This window comes from Solanum tuberosum, unplaced genomic scaffold (assembly GCF_000226075.1).
Source record: "Solanum tuberosum cultivar DM 1-3 516 R44 unplaced genomic scaffold, SolTub_3.0 scf00008, whole genome shotgun sequence".
Lineage (NCBI taxonomy): Eukaryota > Viridiplantae > Streptophyta > Magnoliopsida > Solanales > Solanaceae > Solanum > Solanum tuberosum.
The window spans coordinates 3,815,835-3,832,120 of NW_006238934.1; the positions used below are offsets into that span (position 1 = coordinate 3,815,835).

The window sequence follows — 16,286 nt, forward strand, 5'->3', positions numbered from 1 at the left end:
AACAATACAGATTAACATAATGTGGTAATTGATTGAATTTCCATTTAAATGTTAAGCACAACAACCATATAGTGTAATTATTGATTAATAATAATTGTCTATCAAAAAAGTATTGAAACATTGAGAGGACAGATAATTAAGTGTATAATTGAAATTAGATAAATGCATTAATTATGACAGCCAGGACAGAAAGTTACAATAATTTACCTTAATTATCTGATGTAATTACTAGGAGACCATTAATAACAATATGAGTGTGATTTTCTTCACATGATAAAACATTAACTAAATTCAACTATTAAATAATTAAGGCTAACATATTTTCTAATGTCATTTGTAAAAAAAAAATTTAGAGATAAAAGACTTGTATCAACTTGTAATTTATCATGGTCTAATGCTAAATAAATTTTAAATATAGTTATTCATCACTTATCATGATTAAGTGATAGAACTTATATCATGCATTTGTTAGTCCAATTATTCACCTAAAACTAACATAACAAAATTACTATTTTTTCTGTTCCGCTTTATGTGATGGTAATATTATTATTATACTTAAAGAGTCAAATGAATTTTTTAGTGATATTCTTAAAAATATCTTTAAAAATATTTTTATGTTTAAATTTATATCGAAAATGATCCGTTGATTATCATATTCGATATTGTGTTATATAAAATGAAACGAAGATAGTATACCAAATTTCAAACACCACTCTTCCTAATATTGTGCACTCCATATCTCCACCTACCTATAAAGACAATTTCTTGTTTTTTTCTTCTTATTTAGAATTTGTGTGGAGATAATTAAGCAAATATTATTATAACCTTCACTAATTAAACATGTACTATTAGAGTGGTCACACCATTCTTTAAAACAAAGGTCAAATTGTACTCATAAATTATTGTTTTGGTACAAGAAAAAACAATATTTTGAATGGAAAAGTTTAATGATTTCACACTCAATTGAGTCTTACTAGTCAAAAATAACTTAAATTAATATATTTCTAAAAATTTGGAGCAAATTATGCTACTCAACTTCTATTTTTGGTTCTTATTTTCTTTGGAAAAAGTTTAAATAATTTCACATCATTCTATGAGTATAAATTGACAAAACATAATATATTTCTAACTATCGGAGGAAATTATGTTAACTCAATTACTATTTTTGGTTTTTTCCCTTAATGATCTTTTACGTAAATAGTTGTTCAAACTTATAATTTACCTTTCTTATTAATATACATATATAGATTATACGTTAATTATATACATATTATTAAAAAAAATTAATTTAATTTATTTGTCTTACTCTTCTTTTTAGTTTGTTCAAAAAAGATTCTTTTTTTTCTTTATTTTTTTACAATATTTCAATTTTAACTTTCCACTTGATATATTTAACAACACAAGTTTAAAGGATATTTTTGTATATTCTAACCATCTTAAATTCGAACTTACAAAATTCAAAAGTCATATTTATTTTTTTAAAACTCTATATCAAATATATTAGGGGATTGTTTTCAAATTTAAGCAGTTGTAGGTTAATTATCCTTTTATTTTTCCTTCCCTTCATATAATTTATGTATATGACAAAATTGGACCCCTCACTCACAAGAGTGGCAATGGCACTTGCACAAGAATGACCAGAATTTCTGCTGATTTTGCCTTTTTCTCCAAAGTCCAATATATATTGCATTCCACCAGTTCTCACCCAAAAAGCCAAAATTACTAGTCATCACTTTCACACACCCCACCCCCACCCCCACCCCTAAATACCCACCCCCACCAAAAAAAAAACTTGATAAAAATACTTGAACAAGCAAAAAGATTGAAACTTTATGCAAAATGGACCAAGAATTGCATAGAAATTTAGTTAGTGGAAATGGTGGGTTTGAACCTAGATACTTTAGAGTTTTAAGTACCCCTTTTTCTTTAACAAGATTGGCCTCTTGTTTCAATCTTCAAAATCAAAGTTTTGATGATGATGATGATGATGGGGTTTCTTATTGTGATTATGGGTATTCAAGACCTATTGTGTTTCTTGATGTGATATGGAATTTGGCATTTGTTTTGGTTTCTTGTTTTGTGTTATTGACTACTCTTGGAGAAAAGCCTTCTACTCCATTGAGGCTTTGGATTGGTGGTTATGCACTTCAGTGCCTCTTGCATGTTGGTTTTATTTGGGTTGAGTTTCAAAGAAGGAGTTTTGATGATTTTGATGATGGGAATTTTGATGGGGTTTCTTCTTTTTCACTGCTTCACAGCAGGTAAACTGCAGGACTTCATTTTTTGTGATTTTTAGGGTTTGGTTGTTAGTATTGTTATTAATTTTTGCTTAATTTGTGGAGTTCTTTTTTAATCTGACTGGATGGTTTATGTAGCTTTCTGATTAGGGAGGTTTTTCGAGTTTTCTATCTGAACTATCACCAACTGTTTATCAAAACACAACTCATCTATCAATTGTTCACTTTAGGTGTGTTTTGATAAAAAGTTGGTAATAGTTCGGGTGGAAAACTCATAGTTGGGGTATGAAACTCGAAAAATCGGGATACTTTATGTGTGTTTTTGGTCATGAACTCCTTTATTGTAAAGAAAAACTTTGCTTGTAGTTGGCTTGTTGCATGTTACTCTTTATCAAGGAATATGTTCGTTCTCTTTTCCTTTTCCTCTTGTAGCATTCTTTGGTTTGTGTGAGTTTTTGATTTCTCTATGGGGTTGGAACTGGGATGGGTGGGAGTAGGGTGGATAGTGCATAGTTGATGGAATCCTTAGAACTTTATCTGCCTAGTTTGACTAGTACTATATTATTGTATTTGTCTTTTTCCTCTTTGGGTTTCTGATTTCATTCAATCTTTGTCCTATAACTTGGTTGTCATAGACTCAACAGTATTTTTAATTTACTGACTTACCAAAGAATAATAATAGGGACAGCAGCATAATATGTGTTTAACAAAGATGAGAAAAACATAGAATTTTGTTACTCAAGAAGTGTAAAACTTTATCGCAAGATCCCATTTTTTTTGTGAACAATCAAAAAAAAAGATTCCATCTTTTTGGTGGTACATATTACATATATATCTCGGGTGACGTCTAATCTAGGAGTAATTGTATCAAAGCCAGAAATTCCACTGTGCTTCCCTTCATATGAATGTCCTCTTGAAATAAGTGTAGCCTCTAGTACTGTATGTTAATTCTTTAAAATTAATTAATTTGTTTGATAAACCATGTCTAGCTTCTAGGTATTGTGGTGCCATGAGACAACTCACAGAGTGAGGGCCGTGGGGTTGAGCCATTCTGTTCATGTCACTGGGAGTGTAAAGCTCCTATAGCAGCCTATGTACTGGCTTTGTTGGATCTCTTCTGAGCAATGCCCGGATATTTGAGGTGAAGACAAGCCTGTAGATTATATAAGCATGAATTGAGAGGTTTTCTGGGCTTTAGTTGGTTTTCCTAAGAATTCATACTTATTTCTTAAGAGTCTTTCAAATGAGAGTGACTACATTTAGTATTTTGGCATCTTGCTGATTCATCTCTGTAGTAAAGCAATGCCCATCTGCTCCGATAAGTTTTAGCTAATTTAGGAGAGGTCAGGATTCATCACACACATGCACAAAAGTAACTTTAGAAGAGGTGCTGACTTTCAATCGTAAGGAAATCTAGGGACCTTTTCTCAAATGATCAAGTTTGATGGAGATTTCCCAGAGTTAATAGCCTTGTTTGTCCATTTGTGGATAAGTGGGACTTAGATCCTCTAGTTTTAGAATCCCTAATTTGCCTTTGAAAACAAATTATTTGTAGGAGTGAGTTGGATCTCAATAGAGCACAATTTAATATAGTGGATTCATATAGCCGACTTAGACTTGTTTGGGATTGAGGCATAGTTGATTTGTTGATATATCTCATCAACGATAAGTAACTCTCAACACAAATGCAGTTACCAGGAAGGGGCTTCTATCTTTAACTTCGCTAAGAAGATATCATTGTTCTTACTTAAAATAGTGTTCACATACAGTTATGTAAACAAACCTCAAGCACTCAACTAGTCAAATAGCATGGTGAAATTGGAGGCCTCACCTCCCCTCTCCGCACTCCCCTGATCTTTTGATATTTCTTCTGAGTAAGTTGATCTAATCATGTGACTGCACTATTGCCCTTATATTAGCAACTTGATTAAATTTAGTCTTTGTATCTTCTTGTGCTTGAGTTGTAGCAGACACCGACCTCCTTGATAGACTTGTTTAAATTGGCCAGGTCTTGAACATCTTAGGAATTGATTGTTTCCATAAAGTTGATATGTCGTACTGGACCGAATTAGTGGAGTGTTACGCATAATATGAACATTTTGGCACCAACCTTTCAAGGATTAATACTGAACTGACATTCAGGTCTCGGTTGTTCACATGACATATCAATATGCCCAAGCTTGTGTTGTTTGCACCAACAACCATTCCATCTGTCACCTCAAAAATGAAACAATAGAAGTAAAAAGAATAAGAAATCAATTAGTTTGTTGTTCTTAAAGCTCAAGGAAGGGAAAGAAATGAGAAATTTTCTTTCCTTCTCAAAATCACTTATGGTTCAATTTCAATGCTACATCACTTCCCAGCTCCTTTCAGTCCAGTTATACAGATATTATTCTTTGTCTTAGTCCTGGAACTCTAAGACTAAAGCGCATAATATTTTGATCGAATTTTACTAATTTGAGTGTGATGATGTTATCATTCTTAAATGATGAAGGTTATGAATTTAACTTTACATTGTGTCATCTTTCTAGCAGCATCATGAAGAGGTTGGAATCAGTCAATACTGTGATTTCATCAATCTGGTGGGTATTTGGCTTTTACTGGATTGTTATGGGTGGCCAGGAACTTCTGCAAGATTCACCTCGTCTTTACTGGTATGAGCTATGCTTCTGGAATTTGAAGATTTTGTACTTCGTAATAACTACTGTGAGCCATGATTTCCCCTTTCTCCCATCCCCACAAAGCAAATGAAAAAGAAAAAAGGATAATTGAGAAAATATACGAAACAACCTCTCTGCCTCCATGAGGTAGGGGTAAGGTCTGCATACTCTCTACCCACCCCAGTCCCCACACCCTACCTGCGGGGTTACATTGGGTATGTTGTTGTTGGGAAAATATACGAGGTGTGAGCTTAACTAAATGTAGATATATTCTGTAGATATATGTAGCTGAAGAAATTAAGTGGTGATTGTTAATCCAATGTATGGTGCAAGACTAGTTTGATTTGCTTTTCTTTATAACATATGAATGTGTGTATGTGGTATGTTTGATAGCTTAAATAAAACTATTCTTAAATTTTGCAGGTTATCAGTTGTTTTCCTAGCATTTGACGTGTTCTTTATGATCTTTTGCATTGCAATGGGATTTGTAGTCTTCTTCGCATTCTTTTGTTTCTTTCCATTTATCGCAACAGTTGCATATGCCATGAGACTTGGAGATGGAGCATCTGAAAATGATATCAAGACTCTTCCCAAGTATAGATATGGTCAACTAAATACTTCAGGGAACCTTGTAAAAATGAAGACAGGAGAAGATCACTCAATATCACAGCTCGATAGTAGTGACTCTGTACCTGAGCTTGCTCTTCAACCAGATGATTCTGTAAGCATGCACTCCCACTTTATCCTCCATTTCAATCTTTTTTCCTCTTAGTTTGTTATTTTTCATCTCTTGTGCACTCTCGTCTGTCTTCTTTTATTTGGGTCATCTTTACTATGTTAACTATAGCTTTTTACTCTTGTTTTCTATTTGAAAACACTGCTCTTGAGTCAAGGGTCTATCGGAAACCACCTCTCTACCTCACACAAGGTAGAGGTAAGGTCTGCATACACCCCACTTGTGGAATCACATTGGGTATGCTATAAGTACAGTGTAAACTATTATTAGAAACAGAGAAAGAGTCAAAATTTGGAAACTGGAAACATAAACATTGAGAGGAGAGAAAAGTTCCATCATAATCAAGGGAATCTCTTGAAGTAACTGAAAATGGAAATTTTACGATGAGTTGGTTCGAGATCATTGAATGAAGGAATCTGGATTTTCTCAGATATATTTGGCGAAGGCACTATAGTGTGTAGTTTTCTCTAAACGTAAACATGCGAGTTTCTTTATGTTCTGAATTCATCTAAAAAAATTCTGTATTTGATTGCATATCCCATGCATCAGACTGTTATTCTTCCTTTACCAATTTCTCATCATGCTTCCGAAACAAAACCCCAAAAATTTTGCTACTGATATCAACTGTCGTTTCTGTATCATGGTTGTCTAACCTACAATCTCCTGCTTTATTTGAACTTCTAACTGGCAATATAAGTGGAGCTTGCACAAGGATAGTTGTCGTCATAAATCAAAACTATATTCCTTTATATCGTCTTTTAACCATAGAGGCTAACTTTACATGTGGATATTGTTTTGGCTACACAGGAATGCTGCATCTGCCTTTACAAATATGTAGATGGGGCAGAGCTGTGTGTTCTTCCCTGCAATCATCATTTTCACAATGGATGCATTAGCAAATGGTTAAGGATCAATGCAACCTGTCCCCTCTGCAAATTCAATATTCTTAGGGGTGACACTCTAGTCTGACTATTTGTCTGTCAGAGAGTTGAGTTGAGACTATACTGAGAAATGTAATTTTTTTCTCATGGCCTGCTTGTCTTTTGGCAAAATGTATGTAATATTAGCCATATTTAATGATTGTCTCACCCTCACTGTCTTCTTGCCTTTACTCCTTGTTGCCTTTGTATATTTGATTAGTTAGCTTCTTTTTACAGCCTAGTATTGTTAAGAGAGTGTAAGTTCTATGCACAAACACAAGTTAAAATTTGACACTGATTAGTTAGCTTCTAGACTATCATTGTTTTGCGAGTTTCACACCTAAATCGTTGAGTGTTCACAGAAAAGAATATTATGACAAGTTATGTGAACATCATGCTTGAAAAAATCCCCAGAAAGTTTCAAAGGGGAAAAAAATTGAGTGATAAGTTAAAATCTCCCCTAAACTATCACCATTTTTTATATATTTAATACCGAGTTATTAATCAAAAGAAAGTTATAGTTCAGGTATAAAAGGAACACTTGATAATATAGTTATGAAACGTGAAATAGTGATAGTTAGGATATAAGCAACACTCAATCTTGCCATTGATGTGGGCACTTGCAAGCAAATAATGTCAACCACAAACTGGATAAAGACATTTGGTGGACTTTGATTTGACAAAAATGCACTGAAGTAGTAAGTGGAGTTGCTCCTTTTTGCTTTTTATTCTCCTCATCAGTCAATTTATCAAAATTTCCTACTATGACAGATTCCACTTTGGTCTCTCTTTTTCTTTAATTATTTTCACATATGGGCATTATATCATATAGGCCTGGACTAAAGTTGTTGGCTTATATAGCTTGAGGATCCACAGATTTGTTACTGTCAGCCCATAATTGAATAATTGGACTTGGAGTTGAGATTTATCCTGCAAATTGCAATATGCATCAAGAACCAGAAGACAAAATCTTCCCCTCTATCCTTCCCAGCTTAAATACTAGGCTTTTGTCTACGATCGTGCACTGTGTTCTTATCACTAGACCAATGTCCTTGGGACAGTTAGTACCAATCTCCAGAGTGACCGATGTGCATAACAGGATATCCCAATCTGTAGTCACCAAGCCTGTTGGAGACTCAATGACACATTACACAGACTATGAAAATTCAACTTCTTTTGTCCCTTTAGTTTAGTGGTGACAATGAGAAGGATAACCCCAGAAAAGAGAGAGCACACATTTTATCCCTGGAACTTTTCAACGAGCTAAAACATCGTAAGTTTAGGAACACAAGGGAGAGGAGAGCATCAGGCTGAAGCCATCTTTCCGCTAGAACCTCCGGTTGTTCATACAAAGCCTCCAAAACAAAGCAGAAGGCTAAAGGCAGCAAATGAAGAATGATTGTAAAGTGGAAACTTTGTGAATCAACATAAAAGGTAGTTCAACAACTAACATATTCCATCAAAAAACAAGAAACAAATCGGGGGAAAATTTAATTTATCTCTTAAGGTATCAGGTACAGGTTGAAGAAAATGATCTCAAAGATTACAGTATTTTGATATTATAAAGCCTACGAGAAAAAACAGATACACTTGCAAGGCATTTCAGGTTAAGCCTACTAGACATTCTTGTTCTTCTTCATCTTTGAAGGTGGCCATCGCCCTTTCTTCCTTAGGTGGCGCTTCCTAACGAGTCTCTTCCTGCGTAGTCTAATTTTTTTTGCCAACTTCATCTTCATCTTCTGTTCAAGCTTCTCTTGAAGCTTAGACTCCAGAGGGAGATTCTCAACAGGCACACTTTCCTCATTTTTTTCTGGTGAAGGCTCGGGATTATCAGAACCGACACTATCAATGTCTGCAGCGGCTGTAGCAATCAATGCACCTCTCCTTTTGAAGATAAAAGGTGCTTGAATATTACCATTGGCATAAGACTTAGGTGTCAGGGTAATGTGATTGTTGCAGAACCTGGAGGCTAATACAAAATAGATTACAACATTCAGAACCTTTTAGAGTGTGGTCACATGAACAACCAAGAAGACAATTAAGCATACAATTCGTATCATTTATTCGAAATTGGCAGAAAAAGAGGGAGAATTCAAAATTCTAAAGTCTACAGAAGAACAAACAAAAAGAGGAGAAAAAAAGCATTCAACAGGGAGCCATATGATGTGAAAATCTCATGTAGGCATGTACGGTTCTATTGAGTGGCAGTAAGGGTGACTTATTTGTCAACTTTCATAGAACTATAATGAAATGTACAATTAACCAATGTTCATCAAATTTGACAAGAAGTCAGGAGAAATTGTTCAAGCCTCTTATTTTGATTTCTCGAATCAAGAGATCAATGAATATCCTAAGTTTGGAATAGTCAAGTGCAGTATGTGTGCAGAAATGAATATTCTATTTTGATGGAATACCTAAAAGAACAGTGCATCACTAGAAAAGGGAGACCTATTCAATCGGAATCACATACAAGGCACACATTAACCTCAAATCGTGTAGGACAAGTTAAATCGAACATAATGCAAAATGAAGGTCCTGATTCCCCCCCCTTCCCTTGCCGCCTCCCCAATCAATTGCTCTCAACCCCAAATTTAGTTGAGTTAAGCTGCACGAACCCTCTGTACCCATTTGCTCTATTCAGGTTCATTTCAATTAAGTCATAACAAGAGTTCTCTAAACAATAAGGAAAACATGATAACAAAAGCCTAACATGCTCCTTTCGGCACCAAGATAAGGAAAAAATCCAGCTTGAACACCTAAACTCAAACCCTCTGAAAAAAGACACATACCAAGTAACCAAAGGACAACACACAGTCTACTACAATGGAATTAAACTAATTCAAAGCAAAATCCAGAACTCGTAATCCCTTAACAAGGTCTCAAGAATTACCCTGAAATCAAAATCTCAAATAACACAGAGATCACACTTGCAGAGTATTCACTTCAGAATACTAAGCAATGATGCTTACATGGGCGAGCAATGCAAACATGATAACAAAAGCCTAACATGCTCCTTTCGGCAACCAAGATAAGGAAAAAATCCAGATTGAACAACTAAAATCAAACCCTCTGAAAAAGACACATACCAAGTAACCAAAGGACAACACACAGTCTACTACAATGGAATTAAACTAATTCAAAGCAAAATCCAGAACTCGTAATCCCTTAACAAGGTCTCAAGAATTACCCTGAAATCAAAATCTCAAATAACACAGAGATCACACTTGCAGAGTATTCACTTCAGAATACTAAGCAATGATGCTTACATGGGCGAGCAATGCAAACATGATAACAAAAGTCTCACATATTCCTTACCAGCACCCAAATGGGAAACAAAAAAATTCCAGCTTGAACACCTAAATTCAAACCCTCTTGAAAAAGAACAGAAATTTCTACAACATATACCAAGTAACCAAAGGACAACACACAGTCTACTACAACGGAATTAAACTAATTCAAAGCAAAACTCAGAACTCCAAATCCCTTAACAATGTCTCAAGAATTACCCCGAACTCAATATCTCAAATAACACAGAAATCACTCATACAGAGCATCCATTCGAGAATATTAAGCAACAACGCTTACATATGACGAGCAACAAAAAAATATTAACAAAAGCCTCACATTTCCCTTTTTGACACCCAAATCAGCAAAAAAGATAGCCATCCCAAACCACAAACCGGAAACACCTAAACTTTCAGAATTGAAAAAACCCAAAACCCAGCTCAAACACCTTAAATTAAAAACCCCTTGAAAAAGAACCGAATTTCAATAACATATACCGATTAACCAAAGTGACCCAAAACTCAAAATCCCTATAAAAAGTCTTTTCAAGAACTACCCCCAAATCAAAATCTCAAACAACACATAGATTATTACAGTCAGAGAGTAATCATTCAAAGAATGTTAAGCAATGATACTTACATAGCGAAGCAGGGAATGCAGAAGCTTGTGAAGTAGAGGAAGGGTGAGACGAGAGAAGAACAGAGGGAGTTGTGGTAGTGAAGATAAGGAGAGCCATCTCTCCAGTTTTGAGTTTGTTTTTCTGGATAAGAAGACTATTTTACAGCAATATATATGAGTGAAAACTAGAAGATAAACAAATTTATAATACCCATCTATTACACCATGACCCAATTAAGTCACTCATCTCAAATTATTTATCGTGATTTTTTAAGTCGATCTTACAAATTATAATTCGTTAAAACAATTCCTAATTAATATCTTTTAAAAAGATGTATATAAAAAGAATATGACAAATAATTTGAAATGGGGTAAGGGGTTGATCTTTAGTTGATAATTTTACCACTTCTTTTAAATTTTAGTACTTAAAATGGAGATAGGAGAAATATGTTTTTTGAATGAAGTTAATTGAATATTTTTGTTAGTGGAAGATAAAAGTATTTCGTGAATTTAGTTAATGTGTGTGTAAATTAACACAAATATCATGATTATATATAAAAACAATCTACTCATACTTATATTGTGCATAGATTTTTTATCCGGGGATTTAAACAGCTATACCCTAGTCTTTCTTATTATCGTTACTTGGGTTACTGTTACGTATTATTTACATTGTTTAGTCTCCAAAGCGAAACACCATTGAAATAAAAATCGCAATGGTATGGTATTTTACCACTTTGTTTTAGGTAGATTATATAAAAATAATTCCTTTTTTCGTAATCCTTGATGTTTGAAATCTATTGACTCGATTAATATGTATGATTCCTTTAAAAAAAAGAAAGAGTAAAAAACAGTACTATCAAGAGTTTTTATATTCTCTAATTTCAAATTCGAAATATCTAATAAAGAGGAGAAATTTCACTATTTTGCCACATATCTTGGTGGCTAATTATGTAATCCTCAATATGTCCTATTGTATAGGAAAAGTTTGCAAGACAAAATCAGCCAACATAACCAAAATCAAGACAACCCAAAAACACTTCATACAAACGCTTATTCCTTGTTCAGAAGAAAGCTAAGCAAATATATGTTAAAAAAGGGGAAACGGGGAAACATGTCTATCGTGCGATTTAGAATATAAGATACATCACAAGTCTAGTCGAAAACAAGAGACGCTACGCTACTTCATCGTGCTGGAATAGGAAAACGCCTAAAAATGGCAAAGCAGATATAAGAGGCAAATATCTAAATGAACATGTTCAGCTCAGGCCTACTGTAGACATTGTTTTCATCATCTTCCAGGATTGGATAAGAAGCTACAAGTGCATCCTGGGCGCCGATATAGAGGGAGTTGTATATCTTCCAGTAAACTTCTCTGACCTTCCTTGCTGGATGGAACAATCCCTGTAGACAATAGTTAAGGACTACGGCTGCTCCCAGTGCGACCCTCATTCCTTCGATGGCTTCCATGACTGCGTTGATCACATGTGGAGACGTCTCGAAAATGTTTGGCCAGACATAGTTCAAAAGGTGGACAAGTGCATCTTCACATCCAAGACCAGCAACACCAAGAGCCATGTGCTTCACAGCAGAGGCAGCAGTCTGCCTGTGTACTAAATCTCTGTCCATAAGAGCATCTTCGAGTAATGGAGTTACAGCATATATATAATCCTTGCCCATTTCTCCAATGTACTCGAAAAGGAAGGAGAGGGATTTCAAGACACCATTCTGGACATTAAGCTCAGGCACGCGATATTCGTTCATCAAGGCAGGCAAGACTGTAAAGGGAGAACATGTTTCTGCAACAATAGCAATTGCGACAGTGGTACAGACACGGTTCTGACGTTCCTGCACCTTAAGATTGTTTAACAATGTTGCAAGCACATCCTGAGGTCCAATGGCTTTAGCAATATACCCAAATGTGTTCACTGTTGCTCGGCGGATACCTTTCTTGTGCGCTTTAAGCATCTCAAGAAGCTCAAAACAAATTCTCATCCACTCCCTTGCAGGAACAAATTCAGCACCACGGTCTGCAATTCGACCAACAAGGTCAATACAATTCTCCTGGACTTTCTCGTGACGATTCTTCAAAATAGGGGTCAGCCGAGGAAGCAAGTCCTTAATTGGAGGAGTCATTTTAGTCATACCAATAACATTCACAATAGCCTTGAGAGCCCCCAGTATAGATCCTAAAACCTCTGGGTATTCTTCTCCCAAGTACTCGTACAAGACAACACCAAGATGGCCCATTAGTTGTTCTTCCCCACACTGCTTCATAACTACTGCAATTCTGGATATCAGATCTGCAGCTTGCTGTCTCACCTTGGCACTCTTGTTGTTCAGTCGCCATTTTATAGTACCACAAATCTGAGGAAGGTATGGCTTAACTCTTTGGCCAAGGGCATTTACAACAGCACCAAATCCGTTAAGCATCACATTGGCATCGTCACTGGTTTGCTCTTGGAAGGCATAAAGGATACCATCAATTAACAGCTCTTCTAGTCGAGAATCAATATCAGATGCACCAAGATTTGCAACCACCTTCTCAATAGTTTCCATGACCATTCTCCTGTATGGTTCACTCTCATCTTTCAAGTCTTCAACAATTCTCCCAACTATATCAGCAACACCAACTTTGTTTGCTATCTCCACAGTGGTTTCAACAAGTTGCTTGTAGTTTCTGCGGTCCAAAGCCATTCTTCTAACCCAAAAGTTTCTGAAGAACTCTGGAAGAATGTCTTGTCGAATGTAATCTGGCTCCACACCTTCTGTACTGACACACTGCTTCACCACTTTCAGCACAATTTTCTTCATCTCCTCGTCAGGTGATTGAAACTCACGAATAAGGACAACCATAACTTCTTTGGTATAGTAGCTGGCGTATACAGCATCCATAAGAGGAATGATGAAACCTATAGCCTTTAAAAAGGCAGCTAAAACCTTGCCACGATGTGATCTAATACCCTTCCACAAGGGCTTCAAAACAGAATCAAAACTCTCAATACCATATGGTGCAGCAGCTTCAGCAAGAGCAGCCAGAGAAAGAGCTGTAATGGTCCTGACTTTCTGGTTCTCATCATTAAGACCATGTTCAATAATTTCCACCAAAGACCTCAAATGTGGAAGAACAGCACAACCAATAAGAATAGCAATCTGCTGAACAATCTTAATACCTGTATGACGAGCCTGCCAAGATTTTTTACTCTGACAAACGGCTTTCAAGAATGGTAGCAGAGCAGGAATACCAAGTGCAGATGCAACAACGCTGAAAGCTCGAGCAGTTGTGTTCCTGACATATTCATCAATGTTGTCAATATCTGGACGCATGGCAGCAATCATAGTTGCCAAACCAGCTGCCTTACTAAGATTAGATATGATTTCCCTCCCTTCGACACGAGCATAATAATCTTCATCAATCAACAGAGGTTCAATCACGACAAGAATCTTGTGCACATATGGGCGAACCAATTCATCCAACTTATAGAGTACCCTATCAATAACCTTAACCAGCAAATGCCTTTCTTGGTCTTCCAGTGTAGGTTGCATGAGCAATGGCAGAATCCGATTGAATAAGGGCCCGGCACCAAATTCTCTGGCCTTATCAGTGAGCTGTCTCAAAGCAGTTTTCCTCTGAGGGGGAGTGCCATTTTTAACCTTGAGCAAAAGCTTCATAATTTTTCGCTCCTTCTGTTCATCGGGAGACAACTCCTCTTCATCTTCCTCATTCAACAAGGAACCAAAATACTGGTAATCCTCGGGCTTCATAAATGGCAAACCACCTGGCATTTCTTTTGGTACATCAAACTGTTGACCCCGATTTTCCTCTGGAATAGAGTACAGAGGAGTCCCTATAGGAGTTGGTGTGGCAAGAAGCTTCCTGGCGGGTGTTCTAATGGGAACATAGGATGCTGGAGGATCCAAAATCTTATAACCCTCCTGAGGAAACATTGAATCAAGCTCCTCATCAGTTAAGGGTCGATTTCTCTCTTCAATGTCCTTCTCCCACCTCATCAAATTGTATTGTTCAGGAGTAACCGGGCCACGCAAATTAATGGCACCAGGGGTTGGTGTAGCTAGTTCAACACCCCCAACAGGAGTAACACCCGGTGTATAAGCTGCTCCCGGGGTAGCACCTGACATGGGAGTTGCACTTCCCATAGTAGCTGGAGTCTCGTCCCACCTTGACCTCTGTCTTTTAGGCGTGGGGGTAGCAAGACCTGCAAGCTTTGGTGTAGCATCCCAAGACATACCAGCTGGAGTTGCACCTGGAGTAGCACCACCAGCAGGGGTAGCATCTGAATCAGCAACCCTACCAGGTGTAGGTGTCTCATCCCATCTATTCTTCTTGACGGAGGGTGTTGCATCACCGACCCTGCCGGGTGTGGGGGTTGCATCCCACCTTCCAATCCCAGGTGTTGAGTCCGGCTGGTCCCAATCTGAACCAGCTTTCGCCTTCTTCGCACCACCCTCATCCTGCGATTGGTCCCACCTATTCCTCCTCTTCTGAGCTGGCTTCTCAACCTCCTCCTTCTTATCCGCTGCTTTTTCCTGTTCTTCCTTCTTCTTCTTCGCAATCTCCTTCATCAACTCTTCCTTCTGCCTCTTCAAAGCCTCCTCCCTCATAACATCCGCATACGTCCTCACTTCCGGCCCTGGAGTCTTATCCAAAAAAGGATCATTCCTCTCAGGAGAAATGACCCTATTCAACCTCCTCCTCCTATAATCATCCTCCCTATCAATAATCTTACTCGGTTTATTAAACCCACTCGGCTCATCATCTTCCCCTGCACCCCGTGGAACCTCCTTAAAAAACTGTTTCGGCGCAGTGAAAGACGCCATCTTTCTAGCAACCTCATTCTCCGTATCAAAAGTATCATCATCATCATTCACCGGAATAGATTTCTCATAACCCTCAAATTTATTCGAACTATAGAATTCAGTATCAAAAGTCACCGTATTCATAGAAGCGAGCTGTTGCTCCATCTTCTTCCTCTCCTCTTGCGTTTTCTGAATCTCATCATCCATTTTTACAATATGCTTCAATCAACTATCCCTCGCAACACTCGAAACTTCAAAATCCCTAACCTAACCCTAAGTGAAGATATATACCACCAAACAAGCTGGAAAATTGAACAAAGTATCAAATCAATATCAAATCTAATAGCAATATAACCGAATCTATGGATTTCAATTTCAATTTCAATTAACAGAACGGAAAAGAGGAATACCTGAAGTGTTCGTCGCCGGCGATGTGAAGTGAGGTTTTAGGGAATTTGGGGAAAAGCTAAATGCGATTATTTATTTATTGAATATGAAAAGTTTCGAGGGTCGGTTCAGGATATGGACTATCCGGCCCAAAACCAATAGGGGGAAGTTGAAAAAGAAAATGATAAGTATTTTTTTTACTTGAATTTAATTATTAATTTTGATTTTAAATTTTAAAAAATAACTCAATTGAACTAATTATGTAGGTGCTTGTTCAAAATTTATAGTTATAGGTATAATTATATATAAAATTTTACGATATGTATTAATATTTTTTAACTTTTGATTCACAACTTAAGTTTCTATCTTCATTTTGATTTGACAAGTCTAAACCCGAACTAAGATTCAATCAACAAAAGGAACGAGTTTGATATTTATTTCATGTGTTTAGTAAATCATCTTCTGAATCTTTTAATTATGAAACGTCATTTCGAAAATACTTAGCCATAACAGTAGAAGGTTGTTGTAGAGAAATGACTAGTATAGCGAGATCTAATTGTACTCGTGTAGTCGTGTTTGCTTATTGTAGACCCAAATCCAATGTTCCTATTGACTATAGGTCCCA

At 36.5% G+C, this 16,286-nt stretch overlaps 3 protein-coding genes across 3 annotated transcripts; 1 reads left to right on the forward strand and 2 right to left on the reverse strand.

The window, feature by feature from the left end:
* The first annotated feature begins 1,564 nt into the window (after nucleotides 1-1,564).
* Nucleotides 1,565-6,758, forward strand: LOC102582007 (E3 ubiquitin-protein ligase At4g11680-like). The gene is made up of 4 exons (XM_006339179.2): nucleotides 1,565-2,261; nucleotides 4,772-4,891; nucleotides 5,321-5,618; nucleotides 6,441-6,758. Exons 1-4 carry the CDS (start codon nucleotides 1,840-1,842, stop codon nucleotides 6,600-6,602), a joined length of 1,002 nt encoding a protein of 333 aa, XP_006339241.2. The 5' UTR covers nucleotides 1,565-1,839; the 3' UTR covers nucleotides 6,603-6,758.
* A 1,254-nt stretch (nucleotides 6,759-8,012) lies between these two features.
* Nucleotides 8,013-10,629, reverse strand: LOC102582336 (50S ribosomal protein 5 alpha, chloroplastic-like). The gene is made up of 2 exons (XM_006339180.2): nucleotides 10,478-10,629; nucleotides 8,013-8,522 (listed from the first exon to the last, which is right to left on the reverse strand). The coding sequence occupies exons 1-2, from the start codon at nucleotides 10,572-10,574 to the stop codon at nucleotides 8,170-8,172; spliced, it is 450 nt and encodes a 149-aa protein (XP_006339242.1). The 5' UTR covers nucleotides 10,575-10,629; the 3' UTR covers nucleotides 8,013-8,169.
* An 847-nt stretch (nucleotides 10,630-11,476) lies between these two features.
* LOC102582680 (splicing factor 3B subunit 1) lies at nucleotides 11,477-15,773 on the reverse strand. Its single transcript, XM_006339181.2, has 2 exons — nucleotides 15,685-15,773; nucleotides 11,477-15,576 (listed from the first exon to the last, which is right to left on the reverse strand). The coding sequence occupies exon 2, from the start codon at nucleotides 15,479-15,481 to the stop codon at nucleotides 11,702-11,704; it is 3,780 nt and encodes a 1,259-aa protein (XP_006339243.1). The 5' UTR covers nucleotides 15,482-15,576; nucleotides 15,685-15,773; the 3' UTR covers nucleotides 11,477-11,701.
* Nucleotides 15,774-16,286: the final 513 nt, after the last annotated feature.

Excerpts from the sequence above, each read along its gene's own strand:
- LOC102582007 (XM_006339179.2), top strand. The coding sequence starts at position 1,840 with ATGGACCAAGAATTGCATAGAAATTTAGTTAGTGGAAATGGTGGGTTT. Across the intron at positions 2,262-4,771 it reads TTTTCACTGCTTCACAGCAG|CATCATGAAGAGGTTGGAAT; the intron begins GTAAACTGCAGG and ends TCTTTCTAGCAG. Across the intron at positions 4,892-5,320 it reads GATTCACCTCGTCTTTACTG|GTTATCAGTTGTTTTCCTAG; the intron begins GTATGAGCTATG and ends TAAATTTTGCAG.
- LOC102582336 (XM_006339180.2), bottom strand. The coding sequence starts at position 10,574 with ATGGCTCTCCTTATCTTCACTACCACAACTCCCTCTGTTCTTCTCTCG. Across the intron at positions 8,523-10,477 it reads TGCATTCCCTGCTTCGCTAT|CCTCCAGGTTCTGCAACAAT; the intron begins GTAAGTATCATT and ends ATTTTGTATTAG.
- LOC102582680 (XM_006339181.2), bottom strand. The coding sequence starts at position 15,481 with ATGGATGATGAGATTCAGAAAACGCAAGAGGAGAGGAAGAAGATGGAG.